This window comes from Protopterus annectens, chromosome 8.part0 (genome assembly GCF_019279795.1).
Source record: "Protopterus annectens isolate FY-2018-M chromosome 8.part0, PAN1.0, whole genome shotgun sequence".
Lineage (NCBI taxonomy): Eukaryota > Metazoa > Chordata > Ceratodontiformes > Protopteridae > Protopterus > Protopterus annectens.
In genome coordinates this window covers 334978364-335005887 of record NC_056741.1, presented here as the reverse complement: position 1 = coordinate 335005887, position 27524 = coordinate 334978364, and the positions used below count along the sequence as shown (strand labels likewise).

The following is a 27524-nucleotide window of genomic DNA, read 5'->3' as shown; positions in this document are numbered from 1 at the left end:
GGGTGGAGAGACATTATCTGGGGGAGACTGTTCAAGGAACCTGGTCTACTGATGAGAACAATGTCTACTGATGAGAACAATTTACACACAAACGTTCTGGAGATGAGGGCAGCACTCCTAGAGTTTAGGCTTTTCAAGATGCTCTTCCTCTGGGAGCAGTGGAGATTCAGACGTTTCAAGATGCTCTTCCTCTGGGAGCAGTGGAGATTCAGACAAATGTGTCTGTAGTCTGGTACATAAGCAAGGAGGAACCAGATTATACCTCCTGTGTCAAGAAGTGCTCAGTGGGACAGTGGGTAATCTAATCCAATTGCTATCTTGTAGCAGTGCACATTCGAGGAAAGTGAATGTTCAGTGTGATTGCAGACAAGTTGAGCAGATCCATTCTTTTGCCTCGAGTGGTCCCTCAACCAGAATGTAGCAGAAGAAATTTTTTGCAGATGGGGCCAGCCTTGCTGCTGCCTCTTTGCATCGCCTCCAAACAACAAATGCAGCAGCTACTTTGCTTTAATCTCCATCACCCCCCACCCCCTGTCTGGGGAGACCCTGAAGGATGCTGTTGTGCACGATTGGCCTCCTGGTTTCCTTTATGCTTTTCCCCCCTACCCTCTTGATTCCCATATTTCTCCAGACAGCAAACAGGTTGAAGAGAACAATAATCCTCATTGCTGAATTTTGGCTTCAACCAAATCTGGTTTCCCTTCCTTTGGCCTCAGTTATGGGGAAATGCCCTGGATTCTGGAACCCACTCCAGACCTTCTGTCACACCCGACAGGAATGACTCATTTCAATCTCTCCAACCTCAAAGTCGACTGCTTGGTTCCTCCAATTCCATTTATAGCCAACCTACTGTCCTCCCCCATTCATCGTATTTTGAGAGCATCTCATAAACCATCCACTCAAAAGCTGTATAGGAGCAAATGAAGGAGGTTTGTACCTGGGCTCAACAACGTGATGTAGATCCTTTCACAGCACCTAGTCACGCTGTTCTAGAATTTTTGGCTCATCCTGTTTAATAGTCAAGGCAGCTGCCCCCGTGTCAGTGTGCAATTGGCGGCTGTTTGTTTTTCACATTGGGAAAAGTAACTTGTAACAGATTTCCAACAAGCTTTGCAAGACCTTCTTGAAAGGGATTTTATTTATAAGGTCACCCCACAAGGATCCCTCTCCTCCTTGGGGAATCTTAACTTGATGCTGCATCTTACCGTCCAACCCCCTTTTGAATCTGCAGTGACCTGTGATATAAAATTTTTGTCTTGAAAGACCATCTTCCTAGTAGCCATTACATTGGCTAGAAGAATATCAGAAATTCAGGCCTTATCTTCCCACCCTCCATATCTGATTTTCCATAAAGACATGTTTTTCTTGCGCACCACCCTTCTTTTTTGGGTCTATATTATTGGAACGAAATCTTCAAACTCCGAATACCATATGGTCGGCACCATATGGTAGAAGTTTGAAAATTTCGAATCCGAATAAAACTAAGACAGGTAAACTGTCATTAAGTGTTTATGCAGGGGGGCAAGCCCCCCTGCACCCCCCACACCCCTGCTTCTTAAGTTTACCAACTCTGAGATCACATTACATTGAAGTAAAGGGAAGAATTCCCTAAGGAGATCTCCGTTCACTCTTGCGTTATTTGCAATTTTCGCACGTATGGTGTCGCTCAACTGGGATTCGCTCGGTACAGTTTTCGCTCTGCTAATATAGACCCTCTTTTTTTTACCTAAAGTTGTTTCTGAGACTAATATCAATCAAACCATTAACTTGTCCGTTTTCTTCCTAATAAAGATGAATATGTACTACATCTGTTGAATGTTTATAGACAATTGCTGTTTTATCTGCACATGATATAAGAATTTAGGAACGCAGATCAATTGCTCACATCTGAGCCTGATTGCATTGCTTTTGTCTTCACCAAACAAGGTATAGATCTTCCCAGACCTGTCCAAGTTCAGTCAACCAGGGCCATGGCCACATCAACCGCTTTTCAGGCTAATGCATCAGTGGACAAAATTTGTGCAGTGGCCACTTGGGCAAATCATCATACCTTTTATCTCTCATTACAAGTTGGATTTGATCTCCAGGGGAAGTGCCTCCTTCGGTTTGATGGTTCTGAGGAACATTCTTCCATGAGTCCTCCTAGGATAAAGGTAGACGAGTCCTCTTGTCCCATATGTGAATATGAAATGAAAATTTGATAATATCAGGTAAAGAAGTTATGTACATACCAGCTCTGAGTGTTTTGGAGCAGAACAGGTATTGAAGCTGAAGCTTCAGCATTGGATCCGGGAGGATAACTTCGACTTGGAGGATTTCAGAGCTGTTGATTCCCTTGGGTGCATCAGCATTGGACAGCTTTGGTTCGATTCCCTCCTCGGGGGCGGAACCCAGAGGGTGTGGAGAGTTGGCTGATCAAGAGCTTTGGCTCTGGGGAGGCTGATTTCCACTTCTCCTGGATCTTCTGCCTTCGAGGTAGTGGATCTTCTGCCTTCGAGGTAGCGGAAAGGGTTTTCTCCCATTCGGGGAATCCTTTAATGATTGCCATCCCTCTGGCTGCTAAGTCTCATCAGCTTACTCCACAGGCACAGCCAACCTGTAAGAGCTTCCAGATTGTCTCTGCACAGGGGCTTCCCCTTTCTTCAGGCACCTCTTAAGAGTATCCCACTGAAGTGATTCTCGGAAGAAACCATGTAAAAGGAGGCATTTAGATTCTCCTCAAGAATTATTGTCAGGAAGACGTCTCATTTGGAGACACTTTTTAGAAATCCTGTGCCAAAAAGGTGGATGGTCTTCCCAGAACCCTTTTCAAGAGGAATCTGTTCCTGAAAGCTTTCGGGTCTGGCCCCATCTACATCTTGTCCCCCCCCCCCCCGGCAGATGAGCTTGTCAACCTTGTCTCCCACCGGGCATAAAAGGAGCCAAAGTCCATAGAGCCCCTCCATAAATGCCCAGACAAGCTCCTCTGTACAGCACTAGCTAGCCAACATTGGTCCAGGAGGATTCCTGCAGATGCCACTGTTGCTGCAGCAGCCATGAAAAAAGAAGTAGCTGACCAGAGCTCAACTGTCCGTCCCCTTAGTACAGAAACTAGAGCTTTGGACAGATATTGAAAGCAAGTATATGCATCAATGACCTTTGCTATATGATTTCTGAATTACCTGGTACATTTTACTAGGTTACAGAGGGACATAATAAAAGGAACACTCTAACTCTACCCCTGAATCCATGTCAGCGGATGAAACTAACGCTTATTCTTTGCTGCTGGCCACCCTACAATCCATATCAAACATGTCCATGTACAGGCATACCCATTAGGAGGCATGCCTGGATGTGCTTTTGCAACTTTGTGGAGCCCTTTAAAGTGTCATTCATCAATTCTCCTTTTGATGGATCTCCTTTTTTAGGCCTACTGTTGGAGAAACTTTTCCCGTAGTGAACAAGATGGAAAGACCCTATTTTCTGTTGGAATTTTTTTTTTTTTTTTTTTTAAACCCCGCAGAGATCTTCTCAAGGAATCAGTACGGTGGCAAGAAAATGTGGTTTTGGTAATTTCAAAAGCAGAGGGGGAAGTAATTATAATAATGGAAGATGCAGCCCACTTGGCAGAGGGGGTCTGCAACCGTAGTGAACAAGATGGAAAGACCCTATTTTCTGTTGGAATTTTTTTTTTTTTTTTTAAACCCTGCAGAGATCTTCTCAAGGAATCAGTACGGTGGCAAGAAAATGTGGTTTTGGTAATTTCAAAAGCAGAGGGGGAAGTAATTATAATAATGGAAGATACAGCCCACTTGGCAGAGGGGGTCTGCAAAATCAAGGGTCTCTAGATTCTTTCTTGGACAGACCCTTCCAGCATTCCTGAAAGTTTGCTTGTTTTTCTTTGGAGACTGTCTGGGGATGCCTGTCTTTGCACCCAGAAGCTTGAGCAGCCGTCACTAAAGATACATGGGTGCAAAGATATTGGACTTGCGCACACGTTGGTTTACAAAGTCTGTTGAAAATGTAGGAGAAATGGGCAAATTTACATTTTGTAAAACAGAACTTGAAATAGTCACACACCTCGTTGCTGGTTGTGACATACTAATAGAAGGACTGTATACTGAAAGGCATAATAATGTGCCAAGACTGTTGCACTGCGGATTGTGCAAACATTGTGGTATTGAAGTGGCTGAGAAACACTGGAAACATGAGCCACAAAGCATCATAGAAAAGTCTGCAACTCATGGGATCACCCATTACCAACAGTTCAAAAGATAGATGCAAGAAAAACAGATATAGTGGTCCATGAAAAGGACAAAAGTAGCATTGATCATTTGAAATCTCTACACACAGTGACTGTGTCTTGTGATAGACACAAAGTCATAAAATATCAAGACTTGCAGGCAGAAATGAGAGCATTGTAGAAGAAAGATACCCAGACAGTTCAATAGTAGTAGGAGCAACAACAGGTCTTATCTAAATACGATTGTAGATTGTTTTTTATATGTTACCAATCCAATGCATGTAACTCCATACAAACTGCAGAAGGAGTCATTACTGGAAGGAGTCATTTCTTTCATTGAATATTGTGAGCTGTGTCTCTGTGTCTGCTGTTTGTTTTATACCTACAATCAACTGCATTACAAGCTGGGATAAGTACAAACTTGCATGGTTAAAGATAGTATTTCATTTTATTTTTATATTTGTTCAGTGAATATAGTGTTTCTGTCTGCAATTCTGTTATTTCTTTCATTGAATATTGTGAGCTGTTCCCCATCCTCCCTGCCTTTTCTGTTGGTGTTTTCTTTTTATAGATGCTGGCTTTGCAGTTGCCCTTCCCTACTGTAAATTTGATCTAGGACTCTCCTGTCAGTCTAATGTCATTAGCTCATAATACAAGGAGAACATTTAAGAAGGCCAACCCACTTAGTTTTCTAACCTTCTGCTTTTCCCTTCTCTCTTTCCTTTACCAAAAAAAAAAAACTTTGCTAGAATCTCCCTGTGTTCTGCTTAACTGTAACAAAATATTTACGCTTGTTTGCTGCCTTTTCTGTCTGTAGTCTAGTTCAGATGCAGATTTGCTATATCCAGGACTGTTTTGTAAGCTTCCGAGCCCCCACAAGCCTGTCTGTGTTGGAGGGAAGCCTGCTAGCTTATCAGTGGGAGTGGTAAGCACTAGGTAACCTATCTATCACATAAGGAGTGGTTTCTGGCCCAGAAATTGTAGTTATTGGCCACTTGGTCAGTTTTTGCATCTCTGAACTTCCTGATTCCGCTTTGTACTTGTTCCCCCTTCCTTTAACTAGTCTAGTCCAGATACAGAGTTGCCGTATCCAGGACTGTTTGTAAGCTCCTAAGCCTCCCAAGCCTTTCTGTGTTGGAGGGAAGCCTTCTAGCTCATCAGTGAGAGTGGTAAGCACTAGGTAACCTATCTATCGCATAAGGAGTAGTTATTGGCCGTTTGAGCAATTTTTCCATCTCTCTCAACTTTCTGATTTAAAAGCCGCATTTGCACGTGTTTCTTTCCTGTAACTAGTCTACATCAGATACAGATTCTTGGCTTTAGCACTTGAATTTGCTTATTCATGCTCAGCACTTGTTCAGAATTTGTTGTAATCCTAAATAAGCGGCACATTACTACAGCCCTTAGCCTTCCTCATTACCTAGAGGAAAATGGCTCTTGTACTCGCTTTCCTCACTTGTCTAGAGGAAAATAGGTTTTTATTCAGGCATGTCCAAGGGTCAGCTCCCAGTGTTCTCTCCTGTTTATCTGATGAATCTGGGCATCTTGGGGCAATGTAGCAATTGCCTCGTGTATACAGACAACCCTCTCCTCCTACCATCCAACACTGTGTGAGGTATGCACTTATCTAGCCAAACTGGAGGTAAAGCTCTCTACATCCAAGACTGAACTTGACAGTCAAGAGGAGAAGGTAAACACTTGCACCACATCACACTCCTCACATAGTCCCAGTAAACCTACACCACCAAAAGCCACACATAGAAACACAAAAACATTTGCGGAGGCTCTCAATAAAAATCTGCTCAAGCAACAGAGACCTCCAAAGCAGAAACGCAATCAGCCTCCACCTCCCAACCCAACCCAAATGACATATAGCCCACAGACTCGGTGTGACACTCAGCCACAGCTCATAAGGCAAAACAACGTACCCAGCACACTAGCCATAGGTGACTCTATATGGTCAGGCACACTGATGCCCCACTCACCAGGCTAAACAAGGAGAATGTTACTGTCAGGTGCCAGGATCCGCCACATAAACCATGCACTCGGGTCACTCCACAGCAAGTACAAATATGACTCTCGTACCTCCCTGGATTACATGAAAAGAGACATGGAAGAGCTCTCTGATCTTGTAGCTCAGGCAGTTATGACCCTAGCCCTGAGTAGCATCCTGCCATCGCCAAGAATTATACCGCAGTGCAAGGACAAAATGATTGACTTCAACAATTGGCTAAGCTTCTGGAGTCATTCTAAGGGGATCCAGTATCTGTCTGCTTGGGACGACATGGTCGGCAGGCCACAATGCTTTGCCGGAGATGGCCTGCACCTGTCACCCCTGGGATTCCGGATACTGGCTAAGGCTCTTGCCACCCTTGGTGTCTTTTTTTAGGCAAGGTTCAAATGCCAAAATCATAACCGGAGCAGATGAGCAAAAGCTGTGGGTAATGCTACTCAATGCTAGAAGTCTAAATCTCAAAATGCACTCCCTCGAGGCACTCCTTAAAATGGAGAACATAGATATCTGTGCAGTGACTGAGACCTGGTTCAAGGCTCCAGAGTGAACCCCTGCATTACCAGGCTATAACTCATACCACACTTTTCGGCCATCTAACCTGGACTGGAACACCAAAGCCGGAGGTGTGTCCATATTCATTAAGGATATCCACATCTCCAGGCTAGTTGCTCAGCATAATGCATCCGAGGTTATCCCAAGTGCAACTAACTCTGGGTACAACTGCAATCCAAATTGTAGCTTGCTACGGATCCCTCACCATGCCCCAGGATTCCCACTCCTCATTTCTTGATATACTGGAAAATATTAGGGTTCAACCAAACACCCTAATAATGGGCGATTTCAACTAACCCACCATTGACTGGGAAAACTACTCCTGTACCAACTCCTTCACTCAACACAGTCTGGAATTCATAAATTCCAATGCCCTGGATCAGCTTATCCACACCCCCACCAGGGGCAACAATATCCTAGACCTAGTCATTACCGTTGAGTGACCGGTGTTCCACACCTGAAGTTAACTCCTCATTGGTCAGATCCAACCATAAGCTAATCACCGTAGATATCCACATCCCACCCCCACTCCTCATTAAGGAAACCATGGTAAAAATGTATCCAAAACCAACTTCATGCTTCTTAAGACAGAAGTGGCGAACTTCTTGTCACCCTTTCAGATGGACAATACAGTTACGACTGCTGAATCCTACACAAATGCACTCTATAAGCACTTAAACAAGTGCATGGATCGTGCTATCCCGAAAAGAACCAAGACGCTATCCTCTAATAAAAGGAAGTGGATCTGGTGGTCCCCTGCCATAAACAAACTCTACAACAGAAGGAAGAAACTGTTGCAAAAGAGAGTAAAATCCCATGAGTGGAGGAGCTCCCTGGTCAGCCTCAGTAAGAAGCTAAGATCCCTTATAAGGTCCTCCAAAGCTAGCTATGAAGCACAGCAACAGTTATCCCACTCCACAAAGGAGGAGCCACCACTGATCCCGGGAACTATCGCCCTATTAGCCTGATGAGCCTGGTCTGTAAGGCCATGGAACGTATCATCATGGAATTCATAAAGACATTGGTAACCTCCAAACTCTGGACCCCACCCAGTTCGGGTTTGTGAAAGGCAGATCATGCCTCCTGAACCTGATCGATTTTCTTTGAGGCAGTCACCAAAGCTGTAGATGAGGGCAAGGTGGTTCACACAGCCTATCTTGACCTCGCCAAGGCTTTTGACACCACCCCCCATTCTGGAATTATAGATAAACTCATTAAACTAGGTATAAATCCTTATGTCACAAGATGGGCTGCCAACTGGCTCACTGACAGAACCCACACTGTAAAAGTTGCAGACTCCAAATCTGACTTCAAACCAGTGACAAGTGGAGTTACCACAGGGTTCAGTCCTGGGACCTCTCCGGTTTGGTATCTACTTCTCTGAAGTACAGACGAACACAGAAGGCCTTTGGCTGATGAAGTTCGCAGATGACTTCAAACATAGTAGAGTTCCCAAATGATGTGGACGTCCTATAGAAGGGCCTCACTGAGACAGATGCCTGGTGTCAGAGCCATGGCCTCAAGCTCAATGCCAAAAAGTGCATTGTCATCCCGTTTGGTAAAAACTATGTACCCATGAATTACTGCATAGGTGTCCGTCTACTTAACGTCAAATGTGTGATGAGACCTTGGGACCCAGGTGGACAGTAGTCTCTCCTTTGATCACATCGCCACAGTAGTCGGGAAATCTTTCTACGTGGCACACCATCACAAAAGGGTTCTCTTCCAGGAAAAACAAGATCATTGTTCCCCTCTACTCGACACTCATTAGACCCATTATAGAGTACAACGCCCCTTTTGGAATGTACCTCACAAGACATCTGCAGCAGCTGGAAAGGCCACAGAAGTACCTCACAAAGAGGATTACTTTCCTCAAGCATATTCCCTACACTGACCGTCTTAAACTCCAGCTTTACTCCATAGCATATTGCCTACTTTGAGGTGATCTCTGCCTAACATATAAAGCTATGTCAAACCCAGAGCTTTTGGCTGACATCAAAGATTGAAACAATACTGATTTCATGAACTTGAATTGTACTTTGACTTGGGAATGGGGTCCATTCCTGTCATGGTATTAGAAACCCCAAATACTTGAAATTACAAAAAAAAAGTACAAATAATTGTATCCAGAGGATATTTTTCCCTTTTCACAAAATCTGCCGCACCTAAGAAAAAAACTCCTGGATGTTCACCCAGTCAACGGGAGCAAGCCGCTCTAGAAATTCAAAAGCTGCTAGGCAAGAGTCATTGGAGGTCCCACTTCCAGAGAGGCTCCCTTTTTTTTTTTTTTTTTTTTTTTTTTTTTTTTTTTTTTTTTTAGTGCAAAGAAAGCAGGGGACCAGAGAGATGTTCTGGATCTCAGTTTTATATAGAAATTCATAAAGAACTCCCAAGTTCCAGATGGTCATGGTTCAGTCCATTCTACCATTGCTCCAGAAAGGTGACTGGATGTGCTCTGTAGATCTGAAGGATGCATACTGACACACAAAAATGAACAGACAATCCCAAAGATTGACTGGATGTGCTCTGTAGATCTGAAGGATGCATACTGATGCACAAAAATGAACAGACAATCCCAAAGATTCCTTCGCTTCCAGCTGGAAGCCAGTCATCATCAGTTCAGAGCCCTGTCCTTTTGTCTCAACAACAGCCCCAGGGTGTTAACCAAATGTATGGCAGTGGTTGCAGCTCATCTAAGACTGCATGGATTCAGGATGTTTCCTTATTTATGCAACTGGTTTCTCACCGAATCAGCCAGGCATTTATTGATAGCAGCCAGAGACTTGCCTAGGACAGTGAATGAACTTAAAAAGGTAATCACTGTAAATCTTGTAAAACCCAGACTTTGGCCAGTACAGGTCTTGGAGTTTTATAGGGGCTTTCCTAGACTCATTGACTCTTCAAGCCTTCTTACCACAGGGCAAAAATCTTACTTTGTTGTTGCATGTCAGTCAGGTTCTTTCTCATTTTCCTCCAGCCAAACTCGTCTTAAGAGCTTTGGGATCTATGGTTGCTGCAGTCATGTTGATACCAGCAGCTCATTTTTACATGAGGATCTTTCAGTGGACTTTGCAAGAACAATGGTCCATTCTACCCCAACCCTTACAATTTCCAGTAAAACTGTCCAGGGTATGCAAGGACTCATTACTATGATAGATCCCATCCAACTAGACTTGCCAAGGTCGCCCCTATATTCTTCCTCCACCCAACACCACGTTGACCACAAACTCCTTCCGTTTTGGGTGGGGAGCATTACTTGGGATGTACTCCCCAAAACACATGGACCACAGTAGAGACCAAATTGCATATAAATGTTCTGGAGATGAGTGGTCCTATTAACGTTGCAGGCCTTCCAGAACTCTCTCCCTCTTGGGACAGTTGCTGTTCGAACTAACAATGTCAGTGGTTTGGTACATCAGTAAATGGAGGAAACAGATGTTGCGCTCTCTGCCATGGAGCAGTGAGAGTTTGGTAATAAGCTATCTCATCCACCCACTTTCTTATAGCGACTCACATTCCGGAGAAATCAAATGTGCCAACAGACATGCTCAGCAGGACAATTCTGAGACTTATTCGCCTTTCCCTTCAAAGTGCCACAGGTTCTTTGCCCTAATCCCTCCTCAGGGTCAGCCACAGAGAGATGCTGTAGTCCACATTTGGCCCTCTGGTCTTCTTTATGCCTATCCACCCCTACCCCTTAATCCCCAAATTTCTTGGGAAAGCTTTCAGGTTGAAGGACAAAGTAATCTTCCTTACCCCCTTCTGGCCTCAGCAGTTTGATTTCCCTTCCTGTGGTCTCAGTAATATGTCCTCCATGGATACTGGACCCCAGTCCAGATTTCACCTGATCAGGCCTTACTTATTTGGATGTTCTGGGCCTCAAATTGACCACACGGTTTCCCCAATTCCAATGATGGCTAGACATTCCAGGCTTTTCTGTCGAGTTCAAAAAATTTTGTTTTCATCTCAAACTCTCCACAAGAAAGATTTATAAAAGTAAATGGAAGAGATTTTCCTTATGGGCTCAGCAGGGATGTTTGGTCCTTTCTCTGCTCCGATTTCTGCTGTTCTAGAATTTCTAACATTTTTTTCCAAAGTCGGGTCAGTGTCTCTACTGTTTAAAGTTCAAACTAGCTGCCATTTCAAGTTTTCACAGAGATAAGCCTTCACTTTGACATTGTCTAGGGTGTGTAAGGCTTTTCGTGTGGATACTTTTTTACTTAAACCGTATATTAAGGACCCCTATACTACTTTGGGATCTTTTGGTTTTACAGTCTAATGCAGTCATCCTTTGAACCCTCTGCAAAAGTGGACCCAAGTTTCTTTCTTGGAAAGTAGTTTTTCCTCTCAGCCATAATGTCTGTAAGTTGTCTCTGAACTCCAAACACTTTTTTTTTTTCAAAACTGCCTTATTTGGTCTTCCATAAGGACAGGGTTGCCTCGTGTTCAAATCCATCTTTCTTACCAAAGTTGCGTCAGAAGCCAATAGCAATCAATTTGCCAGCTTTATTCCCTAAATTTTGAGAAAAAAGGAAAATACTTGCTTCATTCTTTAGATGTACATAGACAACTTTGTTTCTATCTTCATAGAATGAAGGAAGTTAGACTGATCACTTGTGTTTCCTTTGAGAACAAATTGGATAGGCCTGTCTCAGAAACTACAGTAGCCAAATGGATAACTGATTTGTATTTCTTTTGTATTCCTTAAAAATATCTTGACCATATCAAGACAACCAAGAGCTCATTCAACTAGGTCTGTGGCTACATCATCTGCTTTTTGGTCAGGAGCTATCATTGAGATTTGTGCAGCTTCTACTTGGTCTCAAGTTCATACCTCTGTAGCTCATTATAAATTGGGCATCATCTCCAGGAATTGAGATGGATTTGGTTCTGCGGTACTCTGGAACATCCTTCCATGAGGACCACCCAAGGTTAATGTAGCTAAGGACTCTGTCCCATCCATTGAGGAATGAACGACAATTACATCATCAGATATTGAAGTTATGTACATAACATAACTGTGTATCTGTGTTGTTCATTTTCATTCTTTCTCAACTTCCTTCCCCCTTCCTTGGCTTTGGAAATGACCTGATGGAATTTTGTCAGGAACCATTGTTCCTGTTTGAAACTCTATTCTGTTCTATTACATCTCTTTCTGTCAGTGTTATGGATCTATTGCCCTTTTTCGAACATAGCTTAGAGACTGCAAACTTGATCTGAGGTAAAGCAGTGATCGGAGGCATTATGGATAAAGGGAGGAGAGTCTGATCCTAGACTGCAAAAGAAGTGGCAGAGTCTGATCCGAGGATCAGGTCTGAACCTATCCATTGGGGAAGAATGAACATGGGCAACACAGATGAATAGTTATGGTAAGTAAATAACTTAAATGTATATCTCCTCACCTGGTTTATTGAGAAGCTTGGGATTTCATTCAGTAACATAATTTCTGACCTTTGCACAGGATTAGGCTAGTTGCAGGAGATTGCCGATAGCATTGAAAGAGGTTACTCTTGCTTTAACTTTTATTAGAAAAAGGAAAGACGCCAGGCACCGATGTATCCCCTTTTTCAGAGCTGTAGCTGGGAGACTTGCTCATTACAGAACAGTCTGTGTGATGAATGATATCTTCTACACAAAGTGAGTTCCAAATTTATGGGGGGGGGGGGGCTGTGATTTATAATGAAAGAAAGGATCCTGAAATTATTGCATCATATAGACTGATTTGTGGTTTCAGATCAAGATTATAATAAGTAGACCAGTTGTTCCACATGTTGATGAAGATTACTGTGATTTTGTTCTTGGCCAGCACACCTTTTGCAATATAGTGTGATCAGTATGTACTTATTCTTTATGCAGGTTTGTGGGCTACTTTGGCAGAGGTAACACACTCTGCAAGCCCATGTTCAGGGGATAGTTGATTATTTTTTTTTTTTTTCATTTTTCTTGTGCTCCAATGTTATGATAGCCTCATGAGTTGATGTTTTTATACTGCTATTTACATGTCGTTCTCGCTTTCCTCTGGTGATGTAATTGCACTCATTCCTTAGTTGTCAGTCTGTGGCTATTTTGTATTGTATTTTATATCGTTGGTCATTTGTTTCCCCATCCACCGAACCAGGTCCTTCTTAGCCCGTCATCTCATGAGGATACCCAAGCGGTTCATTTCTGGATTGTTCTAGGCAAGGTGTAGCACCTTAGGAGTGCTCCTGTTAATATACATTAGGGTGCATCTGCATTCCCTTTATTGTTGCCCTGCTGCTACGTTTATTTGTGGAGCATTTGGACATTATAGAACCCCACCATTTTCCTTATCTTAAGGTGAGAACCCATATTCAGAATTCCAAAAGTTTGCATGTGGGTCTACCATCGTATTGCCTAAGATTAATTTACAGTGTGCATAGCATAAGAGACGCTTCAAAAAACAGTAGATTCACAATGGCTGATGTTTTTTAATCCTGCTTTTATTTTTATTTCCCTCAGCAACCGGATGCCCATGATAGTGAAGATGATTTGTTGTCCCAGGCTCAGACTGCCACACAAGTCCAGAGGAATCTTGAAAAGCTCACGCCTGAGCAGATTGAGCAAAAGGTAAATGACACACAGGAAAACTAACTTGAACTGTGTATTATCTTTGCAATGTTATTTAAAACTCTAAAGTTAAACCTCCACCTCTGCTAATGTAAGTTACGTAAAGGGGAACAGTGTCACCAAAAGGTAGGAGGAGCCATTGACTCTTTCATATGTCTGTTTTAATAGTGGCTGATTTAAATCAAGCAAGCAGTAATGCTCTACAGGGTGTGTTACTGTGTAAATAACAAACACCCACGGAAGGGTATTTAGTTACACAGTAGCACATATCCTGGAGGGCATTCTAGAGAATGGGCTATACGTGCGAGCACACACACAATTTTATATATATATATATATATATATATATATATATATATATATATATATATATATATATATATAATTTTTTTTTTTTTGTCACCGTTTTACTATTGCTAAATGACAAACACTGTGCTTAGTGAGTGTAAAATAATGGTTCGATCAATCTCTCTAATAAATGCTTACAATCACAGATGCCAACATAAACACAAGTGCATACTTTTTCATTTTTAAACACTCCCGTTTCAATTTTCCGCTCACTAAACAGCAAAAGCACTGCTTGGCAAGTATAAAATAATGGTGACTGTTAGCTTCCTTACTGTCCAGACTTCATGGTACCTTAATATATTGCCGTGAAGCGACACTTGTTTTTCAGTGACCATTACCTGTATATAGACACCCTGCTGGAGAACATTTGTTCTCTAATCAGTGTGCAGATATATGGTTTGCCTATTATTTTAGACCGATTATTGCACTGCAGTACTACCTGGGACTGGCAATTGAGTATACCCCATTTTTGCGGAAGTTGAGTGTCCCTGGTTAGGGTAGTGAAGTAATTTAACCTTACATCATGTTATAATCAGTAGCTTATATACTCTAGTAATGTGGTAAAACCAGTACTTTGAGAAAACTAGATTTAGTAAGAAGAGGTCCATCTTTGTTTAACATTTGCACTTGGGCATTAGGATCAGTTAACGGATAACTTTTTCAGGTTACCGTACCACTTGGTGGCTAAATCTTCTTTCAATCTGCCCCACATTGTTTCTAATATGTCATGCAGTCCTTTTTATCCGGTTCTTATTTCCTGCACAAAAACTTTGATTGCTAAAAGAAATTGCTCCAGATTGCTATGTAACTACTGAGAGTTTTTATTGTTTGCACATCTCATTTAAATCTTCTCTTCTTTTCCTCCTTGATACTTTGTCAGAAAATTTCTGTTTATTCCTCGATCAGCAAGAATTCATCACTTCGTGTTCAACCTTGGCCTGCCTTCACTCTGCCACATCATGTCTTCTCCTTTTTGTTTTGTTTTACTCGTGCCTGGAGTTGGTGCTTTCCATATTCTGGCAAGCATATTGGATATTTTTATACTGTTCTAGGTACTCTGCAGTAACACCTTTCAGTGTTCTCTATGCTTAGATTTCAATGATGTTATTGAACATGGATGAAGAAAGGTACTGTATAGTTACTTTATTTTCCAAGAAGCTGTGTGCCTTAAAAAAAAATAGCGAGGCAGTTCATATAATTCTTTAAAACATCTTTAGTAACAACTTTTAAGTAATGAGTACATTTACTTATAGAAAACAAACAATCCTGTTTCACTTTCCGTTTTCAACAGACTCTTGGTGAAAAAAAAATAATTTAAGGAGATAGTTTCTTAGAAATTTGGGTGAATCTTCTAGGTCAGTAAAAGGGTGTCTCTATATTCTAGTGACAGAACACCTTTAACAAGGGCGGGTTTGCCCTAAATTAGTTGTTGGATATATTGGAAATATTCCAGGTAATGTCTGCCCCTTCTCCAAGAATTTAAGCACCCCTATTTTGTCCAAACTGTTACCCTTGTTCTTTTGTGGCTATGTCTTTCTTGCCTACATCTTGATTGAGAACTAACTGTCTCAAGAGATTTACTGCTGTGTAGTTCAGGGTTTCAGCACCTGTCCACATTGTTTTAGTCTGTCTGATGTTACCTTCTTTGGTTGGTATCTGTACTTTCCCCACTGCCAGCAAACCTTGTGCCAGTAACTTTCACCAGTTTATCAGTTTTGTGGCACCAACACTCTTTTATCATTGGCCTAAATGGCACTGCCTCTGACTTTTCTGACACCACCCTTTGCAGCATCAGACTCTACCCATCTCTTCTTGCTTGTCCTGAGGTCATCCTTCCCACTGATAGTCCTGGCGCATGTGATTTTGGCACCATTGTGTCAGGTGTCAGTCGATACAGTGCTGGGTTGGCTTTCCAGCATCTGTACCTGTAGCGCTGTGTCTCATTCGTAGTGGTTTATCTCCCTTTTCAAAGGCTAGCTTGGAACATTCTGTACAGATTTCAGACCTCTATATACCTCATCTAGTACTCAAAATATACTACCTTACCTACTTCACCTTACTTTATCCCTTTAAGTATTCCCTTCTGCTCTGTCTGGATAAAACAGATGAACATCCATGGGTTTCATTCAATAGGTTCATAGGTAGATACTAGGCTATCTGCCCTAGGGCATTTATAAGCCTAGCCAGAGTGTATTGGCTTCCGCCTTCCTATTAGGTTAGCCTACCGTGCCTCTGTAAAGTAGGTCACAGAAGGTACCCTTTTAAGATTAGTTTACTGTTCCTCTGTCTAGCAGGGACACAGAAGAGATCCCAGGGGTGAATTTGCGATTTCCCATCCACGCGTCCAGATTTCGCTTGAAGAGGGTCAGCGAGGGGCTATGTCTAACCTGAATTGGGATTCTATTCCAGAATGAGGGGAGCCTTTGGGAAATGAATCTGTCCCTCCAGCATGTCCTATTTATTTTTGTGCTGAGGTTTAGGTCCCTGGAGCATGTAGCTCTAAGGGACTTGGATTTTTTGAGATGGAGCATGTCCATTAATTCTGGGTTTGACATGGCTTTGTACGTCAGGCATAGATCGCCTCTGAGTAGGCGGTAAGCAACTGAGTAGAGCTGGAGTTTCTTTAGTCGAGCTGCATAGGACATCTGTTTGTAGCCCATGATCCTCTTGGTGAGGTACTTTTGGGGTCTTTCCAGTTGCTGCAGGTGTCTGGTAAGGTATTTCCCAAAAGGGATATTGTATTCAATTATGGGCCTGATGAGTGACGAGTAGAGGGGCACAATGACCTCTCTTGATCTAGATGCGAACCCTTTCGTCATAAGGTGGGCTATATAGAAGGTCTTTCTAACCACTTTGGTAACGTGATTATCAAAGGAGAGATTACGATCTACGTTGGTCCCCAAATCCCTAATTACTTCTTCCATACTTAATGGATTACCACCTATGTGGTAATTTGTGGGCACCTTGTTTTTCCCAAAGGGGATGACTATGCACTTTTTAGCGTTTAGCTTGAGGCTGTGGCTCTGGCACCAAGCATCCGTCTCTGTGAGACCCTTTTGGAGGATGCTTGTGTTAGCTGGAGATTCGATTATGGCCCCCAGTTTGCAGTCATCTGCGAACATTGTCAGCCATAATCCCCCCATGTTAGCCTGAACCTCAGAGAAGTATATTCCGAACGAGAGGTCCCAGGACTGAGCCCTGTGGGACGCCACTTGTAACTGGTTTGGATTCGGACATGGCACCTGCGATTCTGACCATGTGGGTTCTATCTCTGAGCCAGTTTGCAACCCATTTTGCGATCTAGGGGTTGATATTTAAGCTGGTAAGCTTATTTATGATTCCCGAGTGGGGTATTGTGTCAAAGGCTTTTGCGAGGTCCAGGTAGGCTGTGTGGACTACCTTACGCTCATCTATGGCTTTGGTAACTGTTTCAAAGAAATCAACTAGGTTTAAGAGGCAAGATCTGCCCTTAACAAAGCTAAAGTGGGTAGGGTCCAGTGTCTGTAGGCTCCAATGTCTTTGTTTATGAGCTCCATGATAATACGCTCCATAGCTTTACAGACCAGACTAGTCAGGCTTAGGGGGCGATAGTATCCAGGGTCCGTTGTGGCACCACCTTTGTGGAGTTGGACCACTGTAGCTGTACGCCATTCTTTGGGTACATATCCTGTAGTAAGGCTAAGTTTGAACAATGACTTAATGTGAGGGTTCAGTTCTTCTTGGAGCTCGTGTAAGACACAGCCTGGGACACCGTCCGGTCCCATAGATGCTGTGTTTTTTGCTTTGGAGAGGGCAGCTTTCACCTGTGCATCTGTGATGTCAGGGAGGTTACATTCAGTTGGGCTAGGCATTTGCTCCTTTGGGGGGGGGGGGGAGAGTTTGCGCTGAATCTGTCTGCCAGGATGTTGGCTATGTCTGTAGGTTCGGTATATTTTGTACAGTTATGCAACAATTCAGAGCATATCTGGGAGTTTCCGCCCATGTTCCTGACATAACTAAAGAATGCCTTGTGATTATCTTTAGTGTCTAGGGCAGTTTTTCTTTCGAAGCTGGCCTTTGATGGTTTTATGAGGGATCGAAGTTTCTTGCTAATACTGATCAGAGATGCCTTCCCTTTTTGGGATTTTGCTCTGTCATGTAGTAGCTTCTTCCTTCTGTTGTATAGCTTATTTATGGCCGGGGTCCACCAGTCCGGTCTCTTGTTTTTGGAGGAGTGAGTCTTGGTTTTATTTGGGATAGCACGATCCATGCATTCCTGCAGGTGCTCATAGAATGCATTTGTAAAGGATTCTGCGGATTGGGCTGTATTATCCTCTGGCCCAGGGGCTTTGAAGGATTCCACCTCAGTCTTGAGAAGTGCAAAGTTGGCTTTTGAGAAATTCTTTAGTGATTTCCTTGGCTGAGGGTGGGGACGGGATATGGATGTCCAGGGCTAGGTGCCCCAACAGGGAACCCAAGCCATCGAGATGACCGATATATAGTAGCACAAAAAATGCTTTATAACTTCCTACTAATAGTTGCATTAAAGACTTGTTTTATATCTTAATATTGTATGAAATAACCGAAGCCACTTAAGGTCAACATGTTTTTCTTTTACTGAAGATTTAATTTTAATTGGTGGACCACCAGGGTGGCTTGCTTTTAAATTTATTATATTTTGGTCTATATGGGTCTGACAATTCTATACATCTATTTGTGTTTGTCTAATTATAAAACTACTTTGTGAATGTGATGTTATACATGCAATATGAAATTTGTATATACTATATTTTTATCCTATCCTAAATTCTGTACTATATTGAGTGTTTTTTTAATGTTCATAATCAATACTGTAGACTGAATACTGCTGTTCATATTCAAAACAATATAATTGTACTGTCTTTTGGAGCTTTTCTCCACTAAAAACAGGCTCCTAGCCCCATCAGACTGTCCCAGTTAACAAATGTAATTAATTAAGTAATTAATTAATAAATAAGTGAATTTTGAGACTTCATCATATAGTTTTATATATATGCACCAAGTCATAATACAGAATGGTTGGATTCTAAAACAAACTATCCTGGACCAGTATCTCGAAGCTATAAAGTCGAATGTTAAAATAGTGAACGTTCATAATCGTGAATTTGATGTAATGTCCGGGTTTGTGTTTTGTTGGTGCGTGGTGCCTTGTTTGGATGTAGGTGTTATGTCAGGTAAGTGAGTGTTTTGTAAGGGTTTGAGTGGGAGTTAGAGTGTGTGAGGGATTGGAGAATGTGTGTGTGTGAGTGAGCTTTAGTTGTGTATGTGTGTTGTTTTTGTTTATGTTGTGATGTGGTTGTTGTGTTGTATGTTTAGTGGAGTGTGTGCAGTGTTTTGGTTATGTGGTTTTTTTGTTTGTCAGTGTTTTGGATTTGGTTTATAGTCTCCTCGATACTGAAAAATATATTTCAACATTTGAGGTTATAAAAATGAATCCATATATATATATATATATATATATATATATATATATATATATATATATATATATATATATATATATATATATAATGCAGAAAAACCAAACAAAATACCCAGTGGTGCCTTCCAGATGGCTAGGTGCACTCAGTTCAGCACAAGGAATACAATAACTCTCACACACAAACTTGGCAACTACACAAAACAATGACTCTGTGACAATAATAAAATACCACATCCGAATGCCATTATACAATGCTGAGTTGACAGCCATAAAGCATAAAATGTAATAAATGTATTAAACGATAACTATGTGCAAATAATACATAACTACATATTGAATGGTACAAAGTAGAAATTCACCAGAAGGGGACCAATTAAAAACATTTAAAAAAATATTCTAGATCTAGACCATCCTGAGAGGAGTAGTATGTGTACTCCTGTCATTGTTGAGTGACTCACTATGGCAGTGAGACTATTACGCTAACTTGCAGCTACAAACTCTGGTGCTGCTTGGCTTTTGAGAGTGTGGTTACCTATCACACACCAGTATGAGCAGATTCTGTCACTGAAAGGGAAGCTCAGTAAATTACTTATGCTTCTGTTATATTTACAGCACATCTATTGTTAACTTACTTGCTTAGTCAAATTAATTCCTGTCTTGAAGCTCTTCTCTTGTTTTGAATAGCTGTTCCATTTCATTGAATTATATTTCAGTGTTTGTAAGGTATGCATATGACAGATTACAAAACATTGGTAATAATAATCTTCCTTCATCAGCTAGCACTTAACAGAACTGTTCAAATCAGTCAAATCACATTTGATAAAAAGAGACATCATTCAGTCAACAACAGTAACAGAATTACCTTGGTTGGGTTTAACACCTTCTGAACTGGATACAACTGCTGGCCACTGATGTAATGTTTTCTCAGTCATCCAGAGCAACTTTTGTTAACTGTAGTAACAGGTCTCTCGCGCCTACATTTGTTTCCCTTGTGTAAATAAACCAAATGCAAGAGGGATATCACTCTGCAGAGCATGAGTTCCCTCCTAAACCACATAATCCAGCCAAAGGCCCTGACTGCAAGGGAAGCAGTTTGGAGCTTCCTCTGTTCTGTGCAGTAGTTGACCGCACAGATGTCTGGGATTTCACAGCACAGGTCTCACTGGGCTTTTTTTCTTTGCATTGGACTGCCGATAAAGGCAGTCTGAATCTTGTTTTTTTCTAGGTGGGAGGGCTGCAGACTGGGATTCTTACCACGAGCGATGGACATTTACTAAATAAGCATGGTCCAGGGAAATTTGTTTATGGTCTGATCTTACCAATGAGGGGTTTACCTCTGGTGTGGAACATAGTCCCCATGTTAGTGATGACCAGGTCCAATATGTTGTTCCCTCTTGTGGGAGTGGTGACCAGTTGTTCCATTGCGTTAGTGTTTATAAATTCAAGGAACCGTTGGGCGAGGGTGTTTGGGCTTGAGTAGTTTTCCTAGTCGATGCTTGGATAGTTGAAGTCACCCAATGACTTAGTGTTTGGAGAGACCTTCATATTCTCCAGTGTTCTCAGGAATGCCAAGTGGGGTTCCTGTAATAGGGAGGGTGTTCTGTAGCAGGCTACAAACTGAAAGGCAGTTTTGCCTGCTGTTAGTTGCACATGGATGGTTTCCGATGCTTCGTGCAGTGCCACTAACCTGGAGGTGTAGGTATCTTTGAATATAGATACTCCCCCTCCTTTTGTGCTTCGGTCTGAGTTTTTGGGCCGAAATGCATGGTATGAGTTATAACCTGGTAGTGCTGGGGTGCTCTCAGGAGCTTTGAACCAGGTTTCTGTTACTGCACAGACATCGATTTTCTCCATACTGAGGAGAGCCTTGAGTGCGTGCATCTTGAGGTTTAGACTTCAGGTATTGAGTAGCATTACCTTTAGTTTTTTTTTATCCTTGGGTTATCTATGGAGGTGGGTTTGTCCTTTGAGCCTTGCCTAAAAAAGGCACTATAGGGGTGGCAAGAGCCTTGGCCAGTATACAAAAGCCTAAGGGTGACGGGTGCAAGCCGTCCCTAGCGAAGCAGCGTGGCTTGTCGAGCATGTCATGCCAGGCAGACTGACACTGGATCCCCTTTGAATGACACCAATACTTTAGCCAATTGTTGAAACTGATCATTTTGTCTTTATACTGTGGCATCATTCTTGGTGAGGGCAAGATGCTACTCAAGGTCAGGGTCATACCAGCCTGGGCTACATGGTCAGAGAGCTCCTCTGTCTCTCTTCGTAGTCCAGGGAGGTACGTCTCAGGTCATTCACACCAGCATGGGCAATGACGGAGTCATACTTGTACTTGCTTTGGAGTGACCAGAGTGCTTGCGTTATGTGGTGGATCCTGGCACCCGACAGGCAGTTTACAGTGACCTTCTCCTTGTTCAGTCTGATGAGCGGGACGTCAGTGTGCCAGACAATAGAGTCCCCTATAACAAGTGTATTTGGTGTGTTGTTTGGCCTTAAGGGCTGTGACTGTGAGGCACACTGATTTTTGTGAGATATGTGATTCGTGGGTATTGTTGATGGGTGGCTGTTGCTTGGATATCTGCTTAGGAGGTCTTTGCTGTTTAGGCAGATTTTTATTTAGAGCCTCCGAGTATGTTTTTGTGTGTTTGTGTTGGTTATGCAGATGCAATAGGTCTGTGTGAGACTGGATTTGTGGTGTGGTTGGTTACCTTTTCCTCCTGACTGACTGTGCCAGTCTTGGGTTGAGAGAGCTCTGCCTCCAGTTTGGCTGTGTAACTGCATCTCTCACATGTATTAGAGTTTGTTGGAAGGAGGAGAGTGTTGTCTGTGTACATAAGATAATTGTAACATTGCCTCAAAATTCCCAGATTCACCAGCTGGACTGGAGAGTAACCTTGAAACTGACCCTTGGACATACCAGATTAGTATAGGGAACTGGGTTTTTACTGATCAGATTAGGGAAGGGATCTGATTTTTCACTTGATCTGGAAGGACCAATCGGGAGCCTAATAGAAGTCAAGGAGGGTGTAGTGCTTTAGTTAGTTAGTGTTTCCTTATAAGAGCTGAGCAAGCGCAGGGCTTTAGAAAGAGAATAGAGTGATTACTTTGAGAGTTTGAACAGTTCTAAGGGAAAAAGTGAAGAGCAGACTTTGTGGAGCCTGGATTAGTTTAAACCTGTTTAGGCGGCGCTGCTCAGTGTGCAAAACTGCGCAAAAAGAGAGTTGTAGGGTTTGAGAGAGAGAGATCAAGAAGTTTAGAATTGACCCAAAATGGCCAATAAAACTACAGCTTCTAGGCAGTAACCACTCCTCCAGGGACAGGCAGACTGTTCACTGTTAACCACTCCCACTGGTGAACACTGAGACTTCCCTTTAGCCCAAGCAAGCACTGGCCTTCTAGAAACTTCCAAACAGTTCAGAACAGCAAATCTGTAACTGAACTTTCTTAACTTTCAGAAAGTGGGGAAAAAAGCAAGATTTTTTTTTGTTTTTTTTTTCTTTTTGTTGTAGTTTAAAGGTAGCAGAGATACACAAGCAGCAAAATAATCACAGCAGTGCAATAAATGACCCCACACTTGTGCTAGGTCAAAATCAGGTAAAATGCAGTTTTTAGAGAAAAAAAACGATTTTAAATTATGTACTGCATTGTAAACAGGCTCTAGATGTGTTCCAAGTACTGTTACTGTTACAGATATAAACTTTAGCAAGCTGGAAAATGCCAAAAAATAGGCGGCAAAGCAGTAATTGACAAAAAATCAGAAGAAAATACTTAAAATCACAAAAGTGGCTCCTTTTCTTCTCTCAGCATTTTCTCTCCTTGGGTAGGTGCTTCAGCAACAACTAGCAAGCAGCTTTATTATATGCAAACACATCAGGATTTAAGCAAATAACTTTAACCTAGATAAACTTGTAAACAGACCTGACCATTTCTTTCATACATGTTCACACTCTGGTTGCACTCTCAAAATGGCACTGAAACTAGTGTGTGCCTGCTATTTATATGCATGTTCATTCCTTGGAAATGCTTCTTAAAGGTACAACACACATACATACTCTACATACTCTCTCTTTGAGAAATAAGTCATACTTCATTGAAGACCTTGATTGCATGCAATAAATACAATATAATTCTTTGACATGCAATTACACAGAACTAAATACATGTAGACACTTATGTCCAGGTTGCTGTTTATTTCACACTAGGTCTGGAGATGCGACCAATTCTTGTGACATAGAATTTAGAATCAGGTTTAGCAGTTGGAGCTGTCTCTGCTGAATGTTCCACCTTATGTACATCTGGAACATCATCAGGAACGGAAGTTAAAATTAAGACACGTTTTGAAACAGGAACATTGTCTGGATTGCTCTGAGATTGAGTCTGTATCACACGGACAATGCTGCAATATCAGTTCTGCTACAGGAAGTCTGAGATTGAGTCTGTATCACACGGACAATGCTGCAATATCAGTTCTGCTACAGGAAGATGATGTCTAATGTACTCCACACCCAATGATTTCACAAAATAGAATCTCAGCTTGGCACACATACCTGTTAATTGACCAATCTGGTCTAAACCTTTTGCTGTTTGTATCCTCACTGCCTCTCCTTTTAATGGATGAAGAAATCTGCCCTTTTTATTATAACTGGACTTCTGGAAAGAACACTTTCTGTGAAGTTCGGCTTTGATTGCTCTGTTCTTAGCTTAGGCCTCAAACTGAAACTGATAGGGTATGCCTAGATAGAAGTGTTTGAGCAGAGGAGCCAAGTATATAATCGCGGGGTATGTTTCTGAGGTTAAGTAAGTTCAAAAAGACCTCAATATTGTCACACTTTGACTTCTCTAATTGCTTTGTACTCTGTACTGCATGTTCTGCTAGTCCATTTGACTGAGGGTATTCAGGACTACTAGTAACATGTACAAAGTCCCATTCTTTTGCAAAATTCTGAAACAATTGACTTGTAAATTGAGTACCATTGTCAGAGATAAACTTAGGGCTACCATTGACTAAGAAATGACGTTTCCACTTGGTAATAACAGTAGTGGACGTTAGGTTAGGCAACAAATCAATTGCAAACCAGTTCGAATAAGAGTCGACCAACACTAAGTGTAATGCTGATTGTTCCACTCGAATATGTCTCTGGTTGCTATTGACAAAGGTACTTCAGGAACTTGACTTAGCTGAAGTGGTTCTTTTTGCGGATGCGGTTTAGTACTATTGCACAGCGAACAAGATGAAAGCACTTTAGCCATCTCTAGTGAAAGACATTGACAAAATACTAGTCCTGTCACCCCTCTTTTGGTAAATTTAGAACCTGGGTGACCACAGTGCAAAATCTGGACATATTCACATTGTAAGGAAGCAGGAACAACAACTTTGGGACCTTTGAAAATAATGTCATCTTTCATCAACATCTCATTTCTGTAAGGAAAATAAGCTTGTACTTCAGGCGGTACACTGGACTGCTTTGACAGCCATCATACCTGGATGTAGTGGTTGAGCGTTTGCAAAACAGGATCTGTCTTTTGTATGATCTCTCAGCTCATCAAGTCTTGTGGTCGAAAAATTACACACTTCCATGACATCAAGTCAAAATTCTCTACATAAAGCTGTTCTGTTGTATTTCTGGGCGATCCTAATAAGGTGTCGGCCAGGTAAAGAAGTTTGCCTTTTGTATAGACCATTTTGAAGTTGTACTTTTGTGATTTAAGCATCATTCTTTGTAATGTTGCTGGAGCAAATGCATAGGCTTTTTTAAAATAGTAACTAGGGTTGATGACCAGTTTCAATCTAGATATCTTGACCATAAACATAATCATGAAACTTTGAGCATGCACACACAATTGCCAAAAGTTCCTCCTCGATCTGAGCATATTGCATTTCAGTTTGGGTAAGAGTCCTAGATGCATAGGCTACCGGTCTGCCGTCTTGAAGAATAACTGCACCAAGACCAGACTTTGAGGTGTCACAGCAAAGGGTAACTGATTTATTGGCATTATAGTACCTTAATGTAAGTGGAGCAGCAATATTCTGCTTAAGATCATTGAATGCTCTCTGGTGCTGTTCTAGCCGTGGTCATGTAACATTTTTGCACATTAGCTCTCTTAAAGGCTCTGTCAGTTCAATGAAATATGGTATAAACTTGCCCAAATAGTTAACCATGCCAAGAAACTGCTGTAGAGCTTGAACATAGATTCATAGGACGATACTAGGCTATTGGCCCGGAGACCCGTATAAGCATAGACAAGAATTTCACCCATGTTCCCCCAAAGTCAGCACCTGTTTTCCCTCTCTAGCAGGGACACAGGTGGGATCCCAGAAGTATATTTTCTGTTTCACATCCAGTTGTCCAGGTTCCTGTTAGAGGGCTAGTGAGGTATTCTGCTCGACATGGAGAGGAAGTCTATTCCACAGATGGGGGAGTTGTTGGGATAAGAATCTATCCCGCCAACAAGTTCTATTATTGTCACAGACCAGGTTGAGACCCTTGCGTGTGGGTTGTGCGTGTGAGTTGTGCGAGTGGAGTTTGACTTGCAGATATGCAGCAACTCCATCAAGGCGGAGTCCGAGACGCTTTGTATGCCAGACACAGGTCCCCTCTGAAGAGTCTGTACGAGACTGAATCGAGGGACAGTCCTATCTGTATAGGATAGGTGTTTGAGACCCTGGATTTTCCTGGTCAGGAATCTCTGTGGTCTCTCCAACCGCTGCATGTGCTTGGCAAGGTACATGCCAAAAGGTGCCTTGTACTTGATAAACAGTATGATAAGGGAGGAGTACAGGGGTGTCTGATCTCCTTTTGTTCCTGGATGAAATACCTTTACTTATGAGGTGGGCCATGCAGAAAGCCTTCCGTACAACGGAGGCAACATGGTGATCAAATGGCAGGTTGCTATCATCCCAAGTCCCTCGTGACTGATTGCATGCTTAATACGTTATTAATGTGATAATTAGTGGGGATTTTCCCCAAAGGGGATAATTATGCATTTCTTGGCTTTCAGTTTGAGGCCATGCTTCTGGCACCAGTCATTAGTTTGGTTAAGGCTGTCTTGGAGGATGTTCACATCAGGGAATTTATGATGGTGCCTAGCTTGCAGTCATCTGCAAATATGATCAGCCATAGACCACTGGTTTTGGCGTGCACCTCAGAAAAGTGTATACCAAACAGAGGCCTCAAGACCCATCCCTGGGGTACACTGCTTGTTACAGGTCTACTACTGGAGGCGGCTCTCCCTATTTTGACTGAGTGGGTTCTATCAGTGAGCCAGTTGGCACGGGCATCTCAAGAATAGCTGCTTGCTTGGATGGGTCTGGTTGTAACCCAGTACTAGTAAACAAAAAACCTACATATGTGACTTCTGGTAGTCTGCACTTCAGAGGATTGAGTTCACGTGCTCCGTCTAGAACTTTCTTGAGGTTTCTGTCATGCTCTGCTTCACCATTGCCTCCAACCAGTAAATAATCTACTATTATGGCACATTGATAACTGAAAAAAAATCTGTTCCATTGCACACTGGAAGATTTCACTTGCAGAATTTATTCCAGATGGCATCCTGAGGAATGTACATCTTCCAAATGGGGTACTGAATGTAGTCCGTAATGAAGATTTGTGATCAAGCATCACTTGCCAAAATGAAGTCTGCATCCAAGACAGAAAATACAGTGGCATTCAGTATCAGGGCTGCGACTTCCTCGACTGTTATGGGATGGTCTTCTCAATGCCATAAGAGTCTTGGGTTGATGCATATTCTAATCTCGTCTGAGCCTTTGTGAGTTGCTACCATAGGCACCCATTCAGTTGGTTCTGTAACTGGACACATCGCACCTTGCTTGCACCATTGTATCCAACTGAGCTTTAACTCTGCTCTGCATAGCTATTGGAACTCTTCTTACTGGTCTGACCACTGGACTGACCTCTTAGTCTAACTTCATGGAATACACAACTGGAAGCTTGCCAAGTTTTTCATTGAACACATCAGCATATTCTGAGAAAATAGCATCAGTGAAGCTGGAATTGAGACCTGCTTATATGATATTCTTTTAGTAAAGGAAAGCAAGTCCATTCTCACTCTGACTGCATAAGTCTTCAAACTATGTAAAGTAAAGCAACTTGCAACTGTTCCCAGCTAAATAACATGAAAGCACTACTGAACCTTTGGTTTGAATTTCTCATCTCCGTATGCAACAAGTCTCACACAACTAGTCACATTAAGTTGTTCACCAGCTTTTACTTTAGCAATGTTTCTGCTGACATGACATTACATTTTGACCCAGTGTCTACTTTGAGCTTGATGAGTTTGCCATGGATCAGGACACTACAAAACACTTTGCTCTTTGCAAACAAATCTACTGATCAATTATG

The 27524-nt window shown here is 42.1% G+C and overlaps 2 protein-coding genes across 7 annotated transcripts in view; one reads left to right on the top strand and one right to left on the bottom strand.

The window, feature by feature from the left end:
• Window positions 1-27524, bottom strand: part of LRRC71 (leucine rich repeat containing 71) — a 2015367-nt gene that overhangs the window by 1305772 nt on the left and 682071 nt on the right. The gene's annotated exons all lie outside the window — the stretch shown is intronic.
• Window positions 1-27524, top strand: part of LOC122808792 (non-structural maintenance of chromosomes element 3 homolog) — a 131979-nt gene that overhangs the window by 42624 nt on the left and 61831 nt on the right. For all 4 annotated transcript variants that reach the window (XM_044079836.1, XM_044079835.1, XM_044079838.1 and 1 more), the window contains exon 3: window positions 13269-13376. In XM_044079836.1, coding sequence (XP_043935771.1) covers window positions 13269-13376 — 108 coding nt within the window. The remainder of the gene's footprint in view (window positions 1-13268; window positions 13377-27524) is intronic.